This window comes from Littorina saxatilis, linkage group LG5 (assembly GCF_037325665.1).
Source record: "Littorina saxatilis isolate snail1 linkage group LG5, US_GU_Lsax_2.0, whole genome shotgun sequence".
NCBI lineage: Eukaryota > Metazoa > Mollusca > Gastropoda > Littorinimorpha > Littorinidae > Littorina > Littorina saxatilis.
This window is the reverse complement of record NC_090249.1, coordinates 43673393-43695003: the sequence shown is the minus strand read 5'-3', so window position 1 is coordinate 43695003 and position 21611 is coordinate 43673393. Positions and strand designations below refer to the sequence as shown.

Here is a 21611-nt window from a genome sequence, read left to right as displayed (position 1 = left end):
AGTATTTTTACAAAGTGTATCTAAATGTTTTGACCAAGACAGATTATTATCAATGGTTATTCCCAAAAAATTATGGTTATCAACTTCAGTTACATCTTGATTTTGTATTTGTAGTTTAGGAAATTTTGATGATAGATTTTGTCGTTTTTGTCTAGTGGTTAGAAGCATGCATTTAGTTTTATTTGGGTTCAGTGACATATGGTTTAGTTCTGACCATTCCAGCAATCGATCAATGTTTTCTTGGAGGACTCTTGCTAGCTCACTTAGATCTTTAGAGAGAGAAAGAGAGAGAGAGAAAGAGAGAGAGAAAGAGAGAGAGAGAGAGAAAGGGAGAGAGAGAGAAAGGGAGAGAGAGAGAGAGAGAGAGAGAGAGAGAGAGAGAGAGAGAGAGAGAGAGAGAGAGAGAGAGAGAGAAAGATGATAATGATGATGATGGAACTTTATTTTTCAAGGATAGAGGTTTAAGGTGACGCCTTTTCTTACATCCGGTCCTTACTTCTAATACAAATGTCTAATAAATGATAAACCAGTAAAGCAACATGACAAATAAACAAATTAAACGAACGACCCAGCACACAATCGACAAGTAAGCAAACAAGCAAATCAACATAAACAACAAAATGACAAAGTAAGCAACATACAAATCGAAAGCGAAACATGCAACATTTCTTTATTTGGTGTTTAACGTCGTTTTCAACCACGAAGGTTATATCGCGACGGGGGAAGGGGGAGATGGGATAGAGCCACTTGTCAATTGCTTCTTGTTCACAAAAGCACTAATCAAATATTTGAAGTCTCAATTGCTATCGTGATAGACAGACAACCAGATAGGCTACAAGACACACATTTGCTTCACTCTGCTCTTGTCGTTGATACATGATTCAATCATACACACCCTCAATTCAATAAAATAGTTATTTACAAAATATATTCGCATCAAAAACCAAAATCATTGTGTATAGCCATTCCAAACACACGATTGTTCTGCATTGCAATAGCATATATCATATCACAGTTCTAAAGTCAGCCAAACTTGCACCATAAGTCATTGCTATGGTACATTGCTTCGCTTGCACTTGACGTGTAGGTTTTGCTGTCAGGCATGAGTTTTTTTCAAACTTAGATCTCTCACCTATTGTTTTTTGTGCTGTTCTTTTTTCAACTTTAGATACGGAACCAAAGTTACACTAAGATGTACAATGTGAATGTCATATTGTGCTGTTTTTGTGTGGATATAATGATATGCATCTAAAATACATATTTCAACAGCATTAACACATGTCTATTGATAACAGATTAATTTGACTGAGGTGCTGTACATGTGAATTGTTTTGTCCATCGTTAGGATCATACATATTTGAGTGAAATGTGCAGACATTGGAGAAGAAAAAAAGTTAAAAGCCAAAACTATGCAAACAAATAAAAGAGGGTACCCCTAAAAACAATATTTAAAAAAATAAATATAATATATATGAGATCTCACCATTGTGCTCTTTTTTCCACAGAGACGGCCAACCTTCCCGGACGTAAATCGTCGAAACCGTTTCAGACCTTGTACACTATTCAAAATAAGTTTTGCCAATGTTTTTTGTTATTTTTGTTATGGACATTGTCCTGTTGCTCCCCGACTTCTAACTACTCTTCTTCTTTGTTCATGGCCTGAAACTCTCACGTTAACTCAAGTTTTTGCTCAAATGGGTTTTTACGTGTATGACCATTTTTCCCCGCCATTCAGGCAGCCATACGCCGCTTTCGGAGGGAGACTTCTAACTACAATCAGGGACATTTGTCCACCAAAATCTATGCTATGAATGTATCGCTTTTTTCCAGTAAAAAAAAAACGTTCTTGGTTTTGATGTTGTGAATGTTATTTTTCGTCTATGATTAAGCGTTCCAATAACTAACATTTCTTGCGTGTGTGGTTTTTGTCATGATTAAAATCGATGTCTCCACCAAAGGGCGCATCAATGACTAGACGATTCATCACGTTTTTGATCTATCACTGGGCTGAGATCGCCGTCGACCTCGCTCTCGCTTTTGGTCAGTCAAAATGTACGCCCATACGCGGGGTAGCCGAACTCTCGAATCCGATTGGAGGTGAGGACGGATGGGAGTGAGTCAGGGAGGTCTCCGCGTTTACCGGGTGCACAGCGGCGGACGGGGTAGAGATCAGAGAATTGTGGGGCGCCGTGCTGTGCACCCGACTCCTGTGTGTCTGAAATAGGGGAAACGAACGCTGTGAAGAATTCCTGTCGGAAAGCTCCTCTGGCTTCAACTTTGGTTCAGGACCGATGAGCGACAGCACAGTTGGGACGAACAGGATAGCGTTGAGCATGCCGAAGACGATGACGAGCACCATGATCTTGAAGAAGGTCATGAAGATGTAGGAGCCGGAGAAGGAGAGGAGGATGACCCCGACGAAGGAAGAGACGCCTCCGTTGAAGATGGGGCTGGCGGCGTGTGTGATGGCGTCGTAGGCACGCTCGTGGCGGAACTGCGCGTCGGACATGAGGTAGGCCGAGCAGACGTGGGCTGAGAAGTCCACCGAGAAGCCCACGCTCATGACGAGGTGGATCATGGTGATGATGCTCAGCGTGATGCCCCAGAAGTACATGAAGGCGAAGATGTTGGAGATGATCATGAGGATGTTGAAGGTGACCAGGAAGACCATGAAGGGGTGGGGGAGGAAGACCATGCACACCACCATCATCGCCGCCACGGCGATCCCCAGAGTCAATAAGGTGTTGGGCAGGATCTGCAGAACTCCCTCAAAGACGAGGAAAGACCAGTGGTACGCGAACACCTTCACCGAGAAGCCGCCGCTCTCTGCCAATTTCCGCATCCTCTGCATCATTTCTGACATCGCGATCTTGTCGTTAGAGGGCTTTGTGATGACGCTGCAACGTGACGCCACAATCCTCGCCGTGTCGCTGGCAGCGAACCTAATCGGAGACAGAATGAACAAGAAGGGCAAAGCCCATACGACTCACATGCTTGACCTTGACCTTTACATGACCAAGGTCAAATAACTAAACCTAGCAATGACATCATACACTAAGAACTGCTTTACACATTTTTCCTACCAAAATACATGTGACCTTGACCCAAGGTCAAGGTTATCCAAGGTCATGCAACACAAAGCTGTTAATTCAAGACATAGGAAGTACAATGGTGCTTATTGGCTCTTTCTACCATGAGATATGGTCACTTTTAGTGGTTCACTACCTTATTTTGGTCACATTTCATAAGGGTCAAAGTGACCTTGACCTTGATCATATGTGACCAAATGTGTCTCATGATGAAAGCATAACATGTGCCCCACATAATTTTTAAGTTTGAAACAGTTATCTTCCATAGTTCAGGGTCAAGGTCACTTCAAAATATGTATACAATCCAACTTTGAAGAGCTCATGTGACCTTGACCTTGAAGCAAGGTAAACCAAACTGGTATCAAAAGATGGGGCTTACTTTGCCCTATCTATATATATATACGACTTGTGTCTGTCTGTGTATCTGTGTGTGTGTCTGTCTGTGTGTGAGTTCGGGATGCACGGCCAAAGTTCTCGATGGATCTGCTTCAAATTTGGTGGGCATATTCAGGTAGACCCGGTACAGGACACAACCTGGTCGATATTTCAACACGTGCTCTCAGCGCGCAGCGCTGAACCGATTTTGGTTCCACCTCAGCTATTTTGGTTTCACCTTAGCTACCCGGGCCCCCATACCGACACACCAAAGCCAAAGTTCTCGGTGGATTTTTTTCAAATTTGGACACCGTATTCAGCTACACCCCGGACACAATATCATCGATGAGATATTTCAACACGTGGTCTCAGCGCGCAGCGCTGAAATGATTTTGGTTTTTGTGTTCATTTCACCATTATAAGTAACTCTTCCTTATCTTCTCATCTTCTCCAGGTTTTCAGCGTTTACCTCCCTTCCTTCGTATGGTGCACTATATGAGTGGGGCGTCTTCGGATATTCCCGGCGTTCTGTTACTATTTTTAGAAGGTCACCGCAGTGTCCAGAACGTAAATTGGACCCGTAAATTATCCTCACTGTAAAAGTGCAAAGGTCGAATCAATTTATAGCCACGCGAAAAATACACTGTCATCTATCTCTCTATAGATACGGCTTCTCTGTGTTCGTGTGTGTGTGTGTGTGTGTGTGTGTGTGTGTGTGTGTGTGTGTGTGTGTGTGTGTGTGTGTGTGTGTCTCTATGTGAGCTACACCTGTGCATTGTTCAGTTCTGTTTGTGATGTGGTCTGGCGGCTTTTGTGTAATTTTATGTACTGGCCTTCTTTGAGAAGCCATAACAGTTCAAAAGGGCTTAGAGATAAGCTCTAACTTGCTCAGTCCTGTTTGAGTGGAGTTCGCCTCCAAAGGTGATTAACACGGTTACATTCGTCGACAAGGATGGGACTCGATATGGTCAGGAATGGCATTATGGCCACTGAATCATTTTCGTGCTGTTCCCATTCCACGAATCTGGGAGGGACCTAAGCTTGGCGGGTCCATTGTTCGGACCCGGCGAAGCCGGCGTACGGCTCTAAGTACTTCTTCCCGGCGAAGCCGGCTACCCGGCGAAGCGGGTATTCATTCTAGTATATCATATATAGGTGAGGTATTCAATCTCAAAAACTTCAGAGAAAATGGGAAAAATGTGAAAAATAGCTGTTTTTTAGACAACATTTATGGCCCCTGCGACCTTGACCTTGAAGCAAGGTCAAGATGCTATGTACGTTTTTTGGGGCCTTGTCATCATACACCATCTTGCCAAATTTGGTACTGATAGACTGAATAGTGTCCAAGAAATATCCAACGTTAAAGTTTTCCGGACGGACGTCCGGACGGACGGACGGACGGACGGACGGACGACTCGGGTGAGTACATAGACTCACTTTTGCTTCGCATGTGAGTCAAAAATGTTCAGAAAGGAGGTAACCGGGTTTAATCATATAAAAAATCTTCTTTTTTTTGTGTTTACTTGCTTTTCTCATCTCCGTGCGAAAAGACGACAGGCAATGATTCACACGGTACCACGGAGCTGTGTACTTCTTCGCAACAAATGAAACGTTTCCGCTTTTTTGTACTGTGACAGGGGAGGCTACCGCTCCTTTCACAGCAGACTCTGCACCCGAGTTGTTGGCCTTTAAGTCAACACCGGTGGATTGTGGAACTCTGTGATGGGGTCTGGTGGTTTCCGATTGTCTGTATGTTCATGGAAACCTTCGGGTTTGCATAACAGTTTTTATAGGGCTAAGAAATTGGCCCTAACATTTTCAATCCTGTTTGATTGCACTTCGCCTCCCGAGGTGATCGTTGTGTTAAGGCACTCGGTTACAGTACCAAAAATAGCACGCGAAGACCAAGACAGCCCTATTTAGGTTGCATATACACAGAAGGTCCAATTTGCATTACACAGAGTTTTGTTGTTTTTGAGCTTGATATCAATTCAAACATTACACGTCTATACATTCTTGTTATTCAGGAAGCAAGGAAACCAATTGTGTGTCAGTAAAAAGACCTTACGATTTAAAGTAAAAGTTTGATCAACAAGTTCATTAAACTTTTTTTTTTTTTAGCTTTCAAGCTCTAATGTGATCCCATATTCCTGCCCTGGTCAAAGAATGTTTCATCAGAATTTCAATCAATGTGATGGAAAAATTAGGTCGTCACAGTGCCGCCTCTACTTCCAAAAAAGAAAGAATATGACGTCATCAAAGATGAAAACAGTACCTGATGTCCGGAACGTATGCTGTGTGGTTCTTGAGGAACTCCTCGAGGTCCAGGAAGAAGCGGGCAGAGTCAGTGTAGAAGGCGGACTTGAGGAACTTGGTGAGCCAGCAGTGTTCAACTGTGGGGTCGATGAACTCGTCCTTCTTGGCGTTGTCCAGAAGGGCTTTCATCTGCCGCTGGACAGCTTCGGCAGCGTAGTTCACCTCGCCGTCGATGACGAAGGACACAGGGATGCTGTCGGGGAAGTGCTTATCCAGCTTAAATACGTTCTCCCTGTCGTGGACAGTGGAACACAGAGATTATCCTCCGTCACGATATAACCTTCGTGGTTGAAAACGACGTTAAACACCAAATAAAGAAATAAAGAGATTATCCTTTGGTACAGGGAAAGTAAGGACGGTTGACTCTGTCGACAAGTTCAAGTTCAAGTTCAAGTTTATTAGTCCATAACCCATGGGGGCATTTTGAACAATAAATACAATCAATACAATCATGATATATGCTAATATAATAAATAAATTTAAAAAAAATAAAAAATAAGAAAGAATTATGAAAAACTGTTACAAATTCTATTAATAAAGTCCAAAATATTCTTTAGCAATTTCTTTTTCTTAGTAGCAAACAACTTTTTAAATTTAAGTGCATTAGGTTTTTTCCAATAGTAAGGTGGTAACAACTCAGCTCTTTCTTCTTTGAAAAAATCACAGACAAATAAATAATGGAATTCATCACCTATGTCAAGCGATACACATTTGGTGCAAGTTCTTTCTGACCTCGGGATGTTAAGATAACGTTCTTTCTGTACAGGCAAATTGTTGTTTAATGTTCTAAACTTCATCATTGAAACACATTGCTGATATGGCAGGGTTGTGACGTAGTCTTCACATGCAAAAATATCTTTGAACAATCGATAATTCCAAAACATATTTTTTGTTCCAATTTCTGTAAACCATTTATGGATATACTGGTCATATAAGCTTCTTTTTACTTTCTTTTTAAACCATGTGCTTGAGTATTGAATATTTTCTTGAGAAGTCCAAAGGCCAGAGAGACCAATTTCATTGAAGGTTTTTTCAATGAAACATAAGTACTTGGATTCAATCATCTTGTTGATATACAATTTATAAGTAAAGCAATACACAATACTTGAAAATTTATTTTTATGAATAGGACTAATCAGTTTATACCAATAGCAAAGCATTCTACATTTCATATTAACATCTAGTGGATATCTTCCAAGTTCACCAAATATCATAGCATTTGGAGTTGATTTTTTTAGTTTGAAATTTTATAAAAACGCAATTGAAGTTTAGTAGCAAGTTCACAGGAACCAAAACCCCATACTTCACATCCATACAATAAAATTGGAGCAATCATTTTATCGAACAGGTCAACTTGTATGTCCACAGGCAGTGACAATTGTCTACAAGTGCGCAAAAGAACAAACATTGCCCTTGAGGCACGATCATATAGATTCTTCTGTGCGACTGAAAATGTATTATTATAATTAATCTTAAGGCCCAAGTACATTACATCAAACACTACTTCGATTAAATTGCCATTGTACGTAAACAGTGGTTTATTTCTAATTTTACCTCTGGAAAAAACTATAACTTTCGTTTTGTTTACATTAATATTTAGACGCCATTTTAAACAGTATTCGTGCATTTTGTTTAAACATTCTTGCAGGTTTTTTTCAGACTCTGAGCAGATCACAGTATCATCCGCATACAGTAATAAAAACATTTGAAACAAAGCATTTACATCAGTATCATCCATTCCAGCCACAATAGCCTCTCTTGACATAGATTGTAAACCATTACTGTTTTCCAACAGAAAAGGCTTTAGATCATTTAAAAATAGAGCAAAAAACAACGGTGACAAGTTTTCCCCTTGTCTAACTCCACACAAACTGGGAAAATATCCAGAACACTTACTATTAACTTTAACGCAAGACTTGGCATTTTCATACAAATTTCTTACAGTTTTTAAAAACTTCCCATTAACATCAGAACTAACTAATTTCTCCCACGAAATGGCACAGAGGACATCTTTTGTGCAGAGAAAATAGTACTGCTGTCAAAGGGAACAGACGATATCGTTTGCTTCGTGAACGTAATGACTCCCTCTCGTTTTTACAAAGAATATAAGGACTGTTGCCACTGTCGACAAAAAAAGCACAGAGGGCATCTTTTGTGCAGAGAAAGTAGGACTGCTGTCCCTGTCGACAAAATGACAAAGAGGATATCGTGTGTACACTGTCAGGCATGGGAATTGAAAAAAGTAAAAAAGGCTGAAAATTTGTAAGTAATGGCAAAGTTGACGGCGCCAAGCGCCTAGCCCTGCTAGGGGAGTTCGGGGGCATGCCCCCCGGAATTTTTTTTCTCCAAAGAACCCAAATGGTGCAATTTGGTGTCATCTAAGCTCCAAGTTTGCCATTAAATTCAGTTTTTAGAACCATTTTTGCCTCCCCCATTTATTTTTTCGGCGGACACTTTTGCTTTTTCGGCGGGAACAACAAAAAAAAATCGGCGGAAATTTGCCTTTCGGCGGACAATTCCCATGCCTGACTGTGAACAACGTGTGGAACACTATATAATTCTACTTGCCAAAGTAGCATACATTGCAAACACTATTTCCTGTTTACTTTGTGTGTCGCTTTTGTTAGTAGATTTATATAGTAGGCCTATGTCGCACAGTGTTCACAACCGGCTACCAAAAGTGTGTTCAGAAGAGGATGTTTTTAATTTATTTACATGGTAGGGATTGTTGTCGAAGGGCACAGAGGATATCGTTTGTACACAGAGAGTTAGGATGGATGTCCCTGTCGACAACGAGTCAGATATCCTCTGTACAGGTAAAGCGGGGGTTGCGCTGACGTAAGACTAAGAGTTGTCTCTGAGTTGACGCGCGAATAAAGATCTATGTTCAATTAAATGCGGATGACACTTGACAAAATGAGCATGTACGCAACATGTTGTAATGAGCGCGTGCACGGAGAACTGCCTCTGGAGAAGGATATATAATGCCATTTTCTACAATCAAACCCCCACCCTTCTCCTCCTGCCCCGGCCTCGTCCTTGCCCCCTTGGATAAGACACTCTCCTATTAGTAGTTGTTATGTCGCATAGAGTCACGGAAAAATTGCCAACACTCTTCAGTCTCAAAGACTAAACATCGGTCTCGTGCTGCGGATAATATCCGGCGCACACACGCAAGCACGCACGTACGCACGCACGCACGCACGCACGCACGGACGCACGCACGCACGCACACACACACACACACACACACACACACACACAAAAACACTAATACAAACACACTAACACACTAACACACTAACACACACACAAACCTCACACACACACACACACACACACATCCACACACACACACACACACACACACACACACACACACACACACAGCTCACCTGTAGTACGAGTCCTCTTGGACCAAGTCAGTAAACTCCAAGCCCTGTTCCAGGTGAGCATATCCGTAGATGGACACAGCCACGAGCACACCGAAACCAACCAGGATCAGATAACGGAAGGATCGGTGGAAGACCACCATTGGCAGCAGTATTCTCGGCAATTTCTCGCACATACTCTCGTCGTCTCTCGCGCGCATCGGGATTTGGCCCCCGCAGAGGAACCGACAGACGATGGACCAGCCTTTGTCCTTCAACTCGTTTCGTGACTTGGCCGTGCGGAGCGTGACGCAGTGACGATTGGAGTACACGCGCCGCCCGTGCAGAGACAGACAGGCGATGAAGAGGGTCACGTGACACAGGTAGACGAAAAGGACAGCAACTCCTGAAACAATGAATGATATGGATAATAATACAATCGTTCTTATAAAGCACTTTGTCATCATTTTCACGAGTTTTCATTCACAAACACCTTGGAAATAAATCTCATGTTCCCCATGCAATAAATCCCCGGTTACCATAGTTGCAGGAAGCAGGTTATACATGGATAATTAAAAGCAAACCCAATAGAAACGCTCGGGGATTCTTCGGCTCTTTTTATTGGCGTTTCCCCAGACCTAGACAGACGACACGACACTGCTTTGCAAAGTTCCAAAAACGAACTGGCAAACTGGCACAAGTAAACAAAAAACAAAACTACTTCATGAAAGGTCATACATTCATCACAAACAAATAAAACCTAGCGATATGTTTTGACTTTTTACAAAGTCATGGAGTGCGTGTATCTGTGTTACGATACACAGACGTTCGGAGAAACACGAACGTCAAGTTCAAGTCAAACCAATTGACCCCTGACACACAAAAATTGACCTGTGCACAAGACGTTGTATTGCTGGGACACCAAAACATGTATTATCAAAACGGAACTTGTGTTTCAAAGCATGGTTCCCTGTGTTGATTTGCCACTTATTTTCTCACTCCCAAAATGATGACAAAACTATGTTTGGTGGTTTGTTGTCAGACCAGCTTTTGTGTCGGTCCTCGGGGTGCATATCGACTTTTGTTTCATATTTATTGACCGCGGCCTTCGGCCTTGGTCAATAAATATGAAACAAAAGACAAAATGCTCCCCCTCGGACCGACAAAAAAGCTGGTCTGTCAACAACCCATGAAACATCTTATATTGTCATCATTTTCACAAGTTTTCATTCACAAACACCTGGGAAATAAATCTCATGTTCCCCATGCAATAAATCGAGGTGTTGAATGGGTTTGAGCTGGTTCGAATCCGGGCCATTCGAATCCATCTCCCACCCCCGTGTTACCACAATGGTACGTTAAAGATCTTGGTCATTCTACCATAAGTGCAGATGGCTGATACCACCTAAACACGCATACATCAAAAGCCGTGAGCGCGTAAAACCTCGAATCGTATAAACCAATTCATGTCCAATATAGGCAATAAAGACCTGACGGACAATAGGCCCCTTAAAATTTACTTACTGGGTTTGAGCTTTCAGGTGAAACGTGGATTGTCAAAGTAAAAGCCAATCAGGCTGATTGTTTGATGTGTGAAACCATCGCGGCTTTGGATTTGTGTTTCCGAGGACAACGATTGTAAGCATTCACTCTCAAAGACCCAATCAATGTTGATAACTACTGCGGCGACTCATGGTCAATTTGCAACTTATCTCTGCAATCGCAAAATCCACAACGAAAAGTCATAAACACTTAAAAAGAAAAGAAATATGCTCAACACTTACTGAACTCACACGTATGATCGCAGCTCTGTACATTTTCAGACTGGAAGAAAAGCGTCAACAAGCTACGTTTGACGTCACATACAAGGTTGACGTGTAATCTCGAGCTACTGTGACGATGCTTTGTGGCCCGGAGTTGGATTCTAAAAATTCGTCTCCATGTGGGTTATTGTGCATTTTGTTGCACAACCAAAATGATGACAAAAATGATGTTTGGTGGCTTGTCGTCAGACCAGCAATTTGTTGTTGGTCCTCGGGGAGCATATCGCCTTTTGTCTCATATTTATCAACCACAGCCTTCGGCCTTGGTCGATAAAGATGAAACAAACGACGATAAGGTCCCCTTGGACCAACAAAAAAGCTGGTCTGTCAACAAGCCACCAAACATCTTATATTGTCATCATTTTCACGAGTTTTCATTCACAAACACCTGGGAAATACATCTCATGTTCTCCATGCAATAACTCGAGGTGGTGAATGGGTTTGAGCTTTCAGGTGAAACGTGGATTGTCAAAGTAAAAGCCAATCAGGCTGATTGTTTGATGTGTGGAACCATCGCGGCTTTGGATTTGTGTTTCCGAGGACAACGATTGTAAGCATTCACTCTCAAAGACCCAATCAATGTTGATAATTACCGCGGCGACTCATGGTCAATTTGCAACTTATCTCTGTAATCGCAAAATCCACAACGAAAAGTCATAAACACTTAATAGGAAAGAAATATGCTCAACACTTACTGAACTCACACGTATGATCGCAGCTCTGTACATTTTCAGACTGGAAGAAAAGCGTCAACAAGCTACGTTTGACGTCACATACAAGGTTGACGTGTAATCTCGAGCTACTGTGACGATGCTTTGTGGCCCGGAGTTGGATTCTAAAAATTCGTCTCCCTGTGCGTTATTGTGCATTTTGTTGCACAACCAAAATGATGACAAAAACGATGTTTGGTGGCTTGTCGTCAGACCAGCAATTTGTTGTTGGTCCTCGGGGAGCATATCGCCTTTTGTCTCATATTTATCAACCGCGGCCTTCGGCCTTGGTCGATAAAGATGAAACAAAAGACGATATTGTCCCCTTGGACCAACAAAAAAGCTGGTCTGTCAACAAGCCACCAAACATCTTATAATATTCACCATCAACAAGCAATGCCAAGCCTTTCTACAAAATGCTTTTGCTAATAAAGAGGGAAGGAAGATGAGGCTTTCTAACAAGTTTCAACCTGCCTGTATAAAAGGTGGGCGACATACAGGCTAACGTGACACAGGTAGAAAATTAACAACTGATTTCCTGTGCGTAGATACATCAGGGTAAGCTTGAATCAAAGGTCTCTTTTTACATTTAGTCAAGTTTTGACTAAATGTTTTAACATAGAGGGGGGAATCGAGACGAGGGTCGTGGTGTGTGTGTGTGTGTGTGTGTCTGTGTCTGTGTCTGTGTCTGTGTGTGTGTGTGTGTGTGAGTGTGTGTAGAGCGATTCAGAGTAAACAACTGGACCGATCTTTATGACATTTTTCATGAGAGTTCCTGGGTATGATATCCCCAGACGTTTTTTTCTTTTTTTCGATAAATGTCTTTAATGACGTCATATCCGGCATTTTGTAAAAGTTGAGGCGGCACTGTCACACCCTCATTTTTCAATCAAATTGATCGACATTTTGGCCAAGCAATCTTCGACAAAGGCCGGACTTTGGGATTGCATTTCAGCTTGGAGGCTTACAAATTTATTGATGACTTTGGTCATTAAAAATCTGAAAATTGTAATTCAAATTATTTTTTTATAAAACGATCTAAAATTACGTTTATTGTATTCTTCATCATTTTTTAATTCCAAAAACATATAAATATGTTATATTCGGATTAAAAACAAGCTCTGAAAATTAAAAATATAAAAATTATGATTACAATTAAATTTCCGAAATCGATTTAAAAACAATTTCATCTTATTCCTTGTCCGTTCTTGATTCCAAAAACATATAGATATAATATGTTTGGATTAAAAACACATTCAGAGAGTTAAAACGAATGGAGATATACAAAAGCGTGCATGCTATCCTCCTCAGCGCAACCGCTACCGCGCGCTTCTGTATTGTTAATTTCACTGCCTTTGCCACGAGCGGTGGACAGACGATGCTACGAGTGTACGGTCTTGCGGAAAAAATGCAATGCGTTCAGTTTCATTCTGTGAGTTCGACTGAGTTTGACTAAATGTTGTATTTTCGCCTTACGCGACTTGTTTTTACATTTGGTCAAGTTTTACCCAATATTGACGGACTGTGTGATGATATCTTCTGCTATGGTCTGTTGAGACAGTGATATCAAAATTGAGACCTCCGGTCTCGATTTTGATATCACTGTCGAAACAGACCAATAGCAGAAGATATCATCACACAGTCAGTCAATGTTAGATATATTGCTAATTCTCTGGACATTTTGTATTTACTGTAAAGAAATTACAAAAGTATTTGTCTCAGTTTTGGCTGTTCCATATCCCTCCCTCTGATTATTATTTCTTTTTACATTTAGTCAAGTTATGACTAAATGTTTTAACATTGAGGGGGGAATCGAGACGAGGGTCGTGGTGTATGTGTGTGTGTGTGTATGTGTGTGTGTGTGTGCGTGCGTGCGTGGAGAGCGATTCAGACCAAACTACTGGACCGATCTTTATGAAATTGACATGAAAGTTCCTGGGTATGATATCCCCGAACGTTTTTTTCATTTTTTTGATAAATGTCTTTGATGACGTCATATCCGGCTTTTCGTGAAAGTTGAGGCGGCACTGTCACGCCCTCATTTTTCAACCAAATTGGTTGAAATTTTGGTCAAGTAATGTTCGACGAAGCCCGGACTTCGGTATTGCATTTCAGCGTGGTGGCTTAAAAATTAATTTATGACTTTGGTCATTAAAAATCTGAAAATTGTAAAAAAACATTTTTTTATAAAACGATCCAAATTTACGTTCACCTTATTTTCCATCATTTGCTGATTCCAAAAACATATAAACATGTTATATTTGGATTAACAACAAGCTCTGAAAATTAAATATATACAAATTATTATCGAAATTGAATTTTCGAAATCAATTTAAAAACACTTTCATCTTATTCCTTGTCGGTTCCTGATTCCAAAAACATATAGATATGATATGTTTGGATTAAAAACACGCTCAGAAAGTTAAAACGAAGAGAGGTACAGAAAAGCGTGCTATCGTTCTCAGCGCAACTACTACCCCGCTCTTCTTGTCAATTTCACTGCCTTTGCCGTGAGCGGTGGACTGACGATGCTACGAGTATACGGTCTTGCTGCGTTGCATTGCGTTCAGTTTCATTCTGTGAGTTCGACAGCTACTTGACTAAATGTTGTATTTTCGCCTTACGCGACTTGTTGTTCACTCTTTTCTTGTACTTTTCAGTATTTTAAAATGTCTTTCCTTTCAAAAAGTCTTTAGTCACTTGCTCAACTAAATTCTGGGATAATTACATTTTCATATATAATTTGTTTGTTTTTAAATTTAAGTGTTTTTGTTTTTGAAGTGGGGAAGCAATAAAGAGGTCGTCGATATCAAAACTGATATCGACGGAAATGTCGTCGATATCACTTTTGCACTGAGCTCAGTTTTGCCCAATTGACCAATGGAAATCCACGTAACATATATGAAATAGCAATATTGTTTTATATTGGCTTGAACAGCTGCTGCGAAATTGATATTTGACAAGGTTTGACCACACTTTTACCACGTTCAGAGGATATTGAATCCTTCAAATGTGTAAAGTTTGAAAACCTTAGCTGTAAACACTCATCAAGACAATGACACCTTCCCACATTTTGACAAGATTGTGACCCTGCTACGACATTGAAAATTGACGAGGGTCAACCTACCTAACTTTCACCATTTCTGAACCCAGTGAGTGTACGTGTGTAGTTTCTAAAGGGTTTGGCATGCAAAAACATCAATGAAAAACTCAACGTCGTGTTTTTTGTTCACGACCTACCGCCCGGCTTTCCGGTGGTCCATGCCGACACTCAGGTGAGTCAATAAGCCTTAGCAGATTATCGTAGATAGTGCAGTATTGGCACTCCCCCTTCCCTCTGATTTTCAACTTGCAGACGCCATGCTGTTTGAATAAAGCTCTCGCTAAACAAGTTCCTCACCAGTGTAGATACAGAAGATCTGTACACTGAAGAAGATGGAGGAACCGCCAACGAGAAAAGCCAGGAAGTCGGTGAGAGAAGTGACAGTGATGCCCACTCCGGCCACGGTCAGTGTTGTGCTGACCCTCTCCGACACAGTCAGTTCTGTGCTGCTCAGTGTGTCACTCCAAGACGACATGAGCAGGAACATGTCATCCACGCCAATACCTGCAGAGATCCAACATAGTTTTCGGTTTTGTTTACACAAGGATTCTCAGGGGCGGATCACACCATTTTTAAGGGGGGGGGGGGGGGGGGGGGTTCCAAATTTATTTTGGGGACAATTCGACGACGCAAAGCGTTTAATTGAGGGCGCGAAACGTTCGAACCTCCTAGGTGGGTCCGGGGGCATGACGGAAAATGTTGATAAAAACAAGGTAAATGGAGCAATGTGAGCCAAGAAACTTCCCCTAATACACCTTCCAACAAGTAAATTAAAGAAGACAAATTTGGATCAAAACAAGGATAAATGACCGGTCTGGTGTAACCGGGCATGCCCCCCCCCCCCCCGCCCCCCCCCCGGGAAATGGAGCAATCTGGTGCAATAATTATGAGCCATCAGTTTTTATTCATTTTCAATATTTTACTTCTCTTTTTACATTTAGTCAAGTTTTGACTAAATGTTTTAACATAGAGGGGGAATCGAGACGAGGGTCGTGGTGTATGTGTGTCTGTGTCCGTGTGTGTGTGTGTGTGTGTGTGCGTGCGTGTGTGTGTGTGTGTGTGTGTATGTGTGTCTGTCTGTCTGTCTGTGCGTGTGTGTGTGTAGAGCGATTCAGAGTAAACTACTGGACCGATCTTTATGAAATTTTACATGAAAGTTTCTGGGTATGATATCCCCAGATATGTTTTTTCTTTTTTTCGATAAATGTCTTTTATGACGTCATATCCGGCTTTTTGTAAAAGTTGAGGCGGCACTGTCACACCTTCATTTTTCAATCAAATGGATTGAAATTTTGGCCAAGCAATCTTCGACAAAGGCCGGACTTCGGTATTGCATTTCAGCATGAAGGCTTAAAAATTAATTAATGACTTTGGTCATTAAAAATCTAAAAATTGTAATTGAAATTATTTTTTTATAAAACGATCCAAAATTACTTTTATTTTATTCTTTATCATGTTCTGATTCCAAAAACATATAGATATGTTATATTTGGATTAAAAACAAGCTCTGAAAATTAAAACGAAGAGAGGTACAGTAAAGCGTGCTATGCAGCGCAGCGCAACCGCTATGATTAAAATTAAAATTATTATGATTAAAATTGAATTTCCGAAATCGTTTTAAAAACAATTTTATCTTATTCCTTGTCGGTTCCTGATTCCAAAAACATATAGATATGATATGTTTGGATTAAAAACACGCTCAGAAAGTTAAAACGAAGAGAGGTACAGTAAAGCGTGCTATGCAGCGCAGCGCAACCGCTACAGCGCTGAACAGGCTCGTCACTTTCACTGCCTTTTGCACTAGCGGCGGACTACGGTCATTGTCAAAAAATGCAGTTCGTTCAGTTTCATTCTGTGAGTTCCACAACTTGACTAAATGTAGTAATTTCGCCTTACGCGACTTGTTTTAATTTCATTTTTTAGGCTGGAGGGGGGGGGGGGGGGGGTCCGGAAACCCCGGAAACCCCCCCTGGATCCGCCCCTGATTCTTAAACGAAATGAGGCAGAGCGCTATTTAGAAATCTGATAACCAAAAAGGAAGTAAATGCTCTAAATGCATACCAAAGGGACGTAAGCGCGCTAAATGCAATTAGAGCGCTTACTTCCCTTTGGTTAGCAGATTCTTTCTTTCTTTATTTGGTGTTTAACGTCGTTTTCAACCACGAAGGTTATATCGCGACGGGGAAAGGGGGGAGATGGGATAGAGCCACTTGTTAATTGTTTCTTGTTCACAAAAGCACTAATCAAAAAATTGCTCCAGGGGCTTGCAACGTAGTACAATAGATTACCTTACTGGGAGAATGCAAGTTTCCAGTACAAAGGACTTAACATTTCTTACATACTGCTTGACTAAAATCTTTACAAACATTGACTATATTCTATACAAGAAACACTTAACAAGGGTAAAAGGAGAAACAGAATCCGTTAGTCGCCTCTTACGACATGCTGGGGAGCATCGGGTAAATTCTTCCCCCTAACCCGCGGGGGGTGGTTAGCAGATACACAAGGAGTTTTAATACAATGCAGAACAACAATACAATACCACTTTTTTTTAAGTAAACAATTTTTTTAACATGAACTCTGCTAGATTGTTAGTTTGTGTGTGCAATTCTTCAAGTTGAAGGTTGTTATCATTGTGCGGAACAGCCTGGACCTATCTGTGATGGCTGACTTCATCGTTCGCATCGGAAGGAATGTTTGTTTAAAGTAGTTCTAACAAAACCAGCGACACAGTTTAAGTCGCACACACACAGATGAACTCACCTATGACCAGGTAAGGAGTGATCCCAACAATGTTGGTGTACTTCAAGCCACACAGGCTCAGAAACCCGATAGAAGCCAGGATCCCCAACAAAGCGGCCAACACCCCGACGAAAGCCAGCAGCGACCGTGTGGACACCATATCTCCACCCATGGTAGACAGAATGGCATAGGCGATGCAGGCAATGAGGGTCAACATGAATAGCCAGATGTCTCCTTTCGTGGCGAGGTAGAGCTCGTTTTCCAAAGTGTGGGTACCTTGGTAGGTCATGCTGAAACATTGAGACTACTACAGTATATTACATCCTTGACATGAGTGCATGTAGTAAGGCATAGTAGCGCAGAAAAAGTGAAACATACCAATGTTACAGTAATATAGGTATTCTTTCACTGACAATGTAAGTGATAATTAAATACCTACATTTTATTCATTTGAATTAACTTATTATTCGGGACACTTCCTCTCAGTGGAAAGCTAGCCGCAACAAGTGTCGCACTACCCAGAGCAGGTATGCGGAAGGTACAAAATGTCAACTAGTTGCTGTGAAAATTGACTATCCCACAGACTATCCCACGGAATTAGAACAGCCAGCTACGGCAGAGTATAAGGGGCATACGATTATACTCTCTGAGGCTGAGGGGGATTCATCTGCTGTCTGAATAGTGCATTCAGGCCATCCTCTTCCTCTAGAAATGGTGTGTGGTTGCACACTTGCTGTTACTATACATTTCCAAATCAAAGAGATCAAGATTTTTAACTAGATTTCAAATGCCGCCTCAATAGCAGAGAGAAGACTAATATGTCTATCGCTCCACATTGGTCAGAATTACATATCACACATTCATACCGCTTGAAGGGCGAAGATACGCCGTCCTGTTTTTGCTGCGATCAACCTTGGACTTATGAACACGTCGTGATCAACTGTGTGGTAAATTACGCGACAAACGCTTCTCTACAAAATAATACTCTGAAGGTTTTGTGACAACACGTACCCCCCCCCCCCCCCCCCCCAACAATTTCATTCTATTTTTGCTGAGAAAAAATTTCTTGTAACCTTATGTTCATCAATGCTGACGCGTTACAGGAGTGAACCCTTAAACGAAGCGAACGGGGACGAAGACAGATACACATAGTACTTACATATCTACCGTAAAACTTACCTAACATACTTCAGCGTGGTCTTCTGTGTTAACTTGACAGCAGCGTCCGACCACCCCGGGTCCTTGAACAGAATAAAACTCACCAGGAGAAGCTTAGCCTCGAGAAGGATCCCGTTTTTATCGGTCACAGGGCCAGCAATGTTACGGGACAGGTCGGTCCTCGATCCATCCGGTGCAACCCGCACAGGGTAGGTCACGTTCTTGGCCCTGAGTTGCCTGATGAAGTCAGGCATAGTGTATGGACCCCCGGCGATCACGCATGTGTTCTGAAACCTAGCACAGACGTCCTCCCAATGCAGGCCTTGCTTTTTAAGCTCATCCATGCTCTTGCGGAAGAACCCCCGGATCTCGCCTATCACCTTGTTTGAAAAGATGCTTTGGCTGGAGTTCCTCACTTCGAACACCACCCTGAAGAACTTGGGCCACGTGTTTTGCGAGAAAGGTGAGTAGGTCTTGTTGTTCAGATTTGGGAAGAGTTCGTTCAGATGAGTCCTGTCGGTAGCAGTGTTTAGAGTTATTCAGCGCACAAAACAGCGTGAAGTTCTTTTTGTTTTTTTTTAATATTTTACATTATAATTATGCAGTGCTGTGTGACGGATACAATCAACCTTACACAAATTAATGAATGCACTGTCCTTCTCGTGTTGACAGTTTGACTCACAATCTCAGATCTGGCCAGGCTTTTTCATAAGTGTTGGTCATTCCTTCGCTTGGACACATAACACATAACGATATTATGAACAGGGATTTGCCAAATCTCAAAGTTTTAACTCGCCAGCCGGTCGAGTAACTTCAAGAAAGTCACTAGCCCACCAGAAATGTCGCTGGTCCGGTACATATTACAGTTGCTGCATCTGGAGTGTAAATGGTTTTGGAAGTCCATATTAGAACCCAAAGTGTTGCATTGGACCAGAATGTTCACTGGCCAGCCGGGCGAGTTGCAAGGCGGTTTCTACTAGCCCGATGTTTCACTCGCCCCTGGCGACCGGGCGGACGATTTGGCCATCCCTGATGAATGTTTTTGTGCAGCGTGTCGCTCTTCGAAATTACTTCAACAAAAACTCAAAACTCTGCACTGAGAGCAGCCAGAATGGCAATTTTCGAAATGTGTTCGATAAAGAGATGTTCTCAGATGTAAAGGGGTGGTCTTATCCCAATTAAACACCGGCACGGTTGGCCTAGTGGTAAGGCGTCCGCCTCGTGATCGGGAGGTCGTGGGTTCGAACCCCGGCCGGGTCATACCTAAGACTTTAAAATTGGCAATCTAGTGGCTGCTCCGCCTGGCGTCTGGCATTATGGGGTTAGTGCCGGGACTGGTTGGTCCGGTGTCAGAATAATGTGACTGGGTGAGACATGAAGCCTGTGCTGCGACTTCTGTCTTGTGTGTGGCGCACGTTATATGTCAAAGCAGCACCGCCCTGATATGGCCCTTAGTGGTCGGCTGGGCGTTAACTTGTTAAGCAAACAAACAAACAAACAAACAAATCCCAATTAAACACCGGGTCAGATCTGAGATCAGTGAGCACAACTGTTTTGCCTCCCGTATTACAAAACACCCGAAACATACCTGTCTTTGATGGCCTGGGTGCCTTTAGGGTAGAACAAGGTCTCTGCGTCCTTCTCAATGTCCAGCGCGAAGATGCCACAGCCCAGACCCGTGCAGATCAGGATGGGAAGGACAATGAAGGGGGTCGGGTGGTTGCACACCAACTGCCCGTACCACCACGCGAACGAGGTCATCACCCGCTTCACTCGCTCTTGGCAACCAGTCATGTCCCAGCAGCAGTCCCTGCACCCCATATTCCTGACTTTCTGAAAGATATATGAGAGCCCCCGGACCCTTGAGCATTCTTGGGCGCGCTGCGCACCATCGATTTACACTTTTCAATTCTAAATGCCCCCCCCCCCCCCCCCCACCCTTGCAATCTTACTGATCCACTACTGCCGTTTAACACTCAATCACAGCAATGAGGTGCAATTGCTGTCGCCTTTGGATATATGTCAAACCGTGATGGTGTTCATAACTGTTATCTAAAATTTCCAAGAGCCAATATGTTGGATTGCTTGGGGGTGGGGGGAGGGGGGGGGCTGTTTCGATTGAAATAAGCCAACAGTGTATTTTGTTTCGTGTTCTTAGCCTACGTTAAAGACTGAGCAGCTCTGAGACAGTGAGCATAATTCTTTTCACGGGAAGGAATTGACCTTCAAAACCAAATTCATCGGAGGAACCTTACATTCAAGTGAAGACGCAGGATATGTGAACTGCTAAGCCATGGCCCAAAACAGTACGAGGCTGTTGTAGATCGGGGTGGTTGCGATCAGGAATGCCTGATGCCTGTCTATGTCCATCCCCTACATTCCGCAATGTAACGATTTCGTATCATACTTAGGTGTCGCCTCTGGAATCCACTCGGCTATCATTGATTTAGGGCAGACCTGAGAGAGAAGAACCAAGTTTTCATCGGTTCTTCAAACAAAACATTCATGTGGTCTGCCCTCTTCCACCTTGATGGCTTATGACGCAGTTGGTGAATGACGCCTTCAAGAATGTTCTCCGTCATCATCGATTGCAATTAGATGTAGTCTCGGAGTACCTGTTCTTGCTAAGTATAGATTTGCCAAGACTATCTTTGCTGCAATACTTCTACCATACCAGGCTAATGTTTTATTACCCGCTATTAGTCCAGGCATCTTAGCCACTTTAGTGAAGGGAACGTTGAAGTGACAATGACTAGGTTTAAAATGTCCCTTATCAGAAAGTTCAACCTCAGTCCTTTGATGTTTATTAAACACATTTTCATATAAAGTTGGCGCTTCATATGGAAAAGTGGCTTTGAAATTGACCCTAATCCTTCTTTGGGCTCTGTAAATGTCGTTTGGGGCTATGGTTGTAAAACGGTATC

General features: G+C 42.3%; 1 protein-coding gene and 1 long non-coding RNA gene across 2 annotated transcripts in view; both read right to left on the bottom strand.

Moving 5' to 3' along the window:
• LOC138967215 (uncharacterized) overlaps positions 1 to 21611 on the bottom strand; it is a 181478-nt gene that overhangs the window by 29006 nt on the left and 130861 nt on the right. The window lies entirely within an intron of this gene.
• Positions 654 to 21220, bottom strand: LOC138967213 (patched domain-containing protein 3-like). The gene is made up of 8 exons (XM_070339732.1): positions 20943 to 21220; positions 20276 to 20520; positions 18709 to 19200; positions 17551 to 17819; positions 15085 to 15291; positions 9176 to 9557; positions 5740 to 6012; positions 654 to 2942 (listed from the first exon to the last, which is right to left on the bottom strand). The coding sequence occupies exons 2-8, from the start codon at positions 20506 to 20508 to the stop codon at positions 2042 to 2044; spliced, it is 2757 nt and encodes a 918-aa protein (XP_070195833.1). The 5' UTR covers positions 20509 to 20520; positions 20943 to 21220; the 3' UTR covers positions 654 to 2041.

Bases quoted from the DNA above. Each gene is read 5' to 3' on its own strand.
- LOC138967213 (XM_070339732.1), bottom strand. From the start codon at position 20,508: ATGGGGTGCAGGGACTGCTGCTGGGACATGACTGGTTGCCAAGAGCGA. The intron at 17,820-18,708 runs GTAAGTTTTACG...TCAATGTTTCAG, and splicing joins ACCACGCTGAAGTATGTTAG to CATGACCTACCAAGGTACCC. The intron at 15,292-17,550 runs GTGAGTTCATCT...GGATCTCTGCAG, and splicing joins CACTCCTTACCTGGTCATAG to GTATTGGCGTGGATGACATG.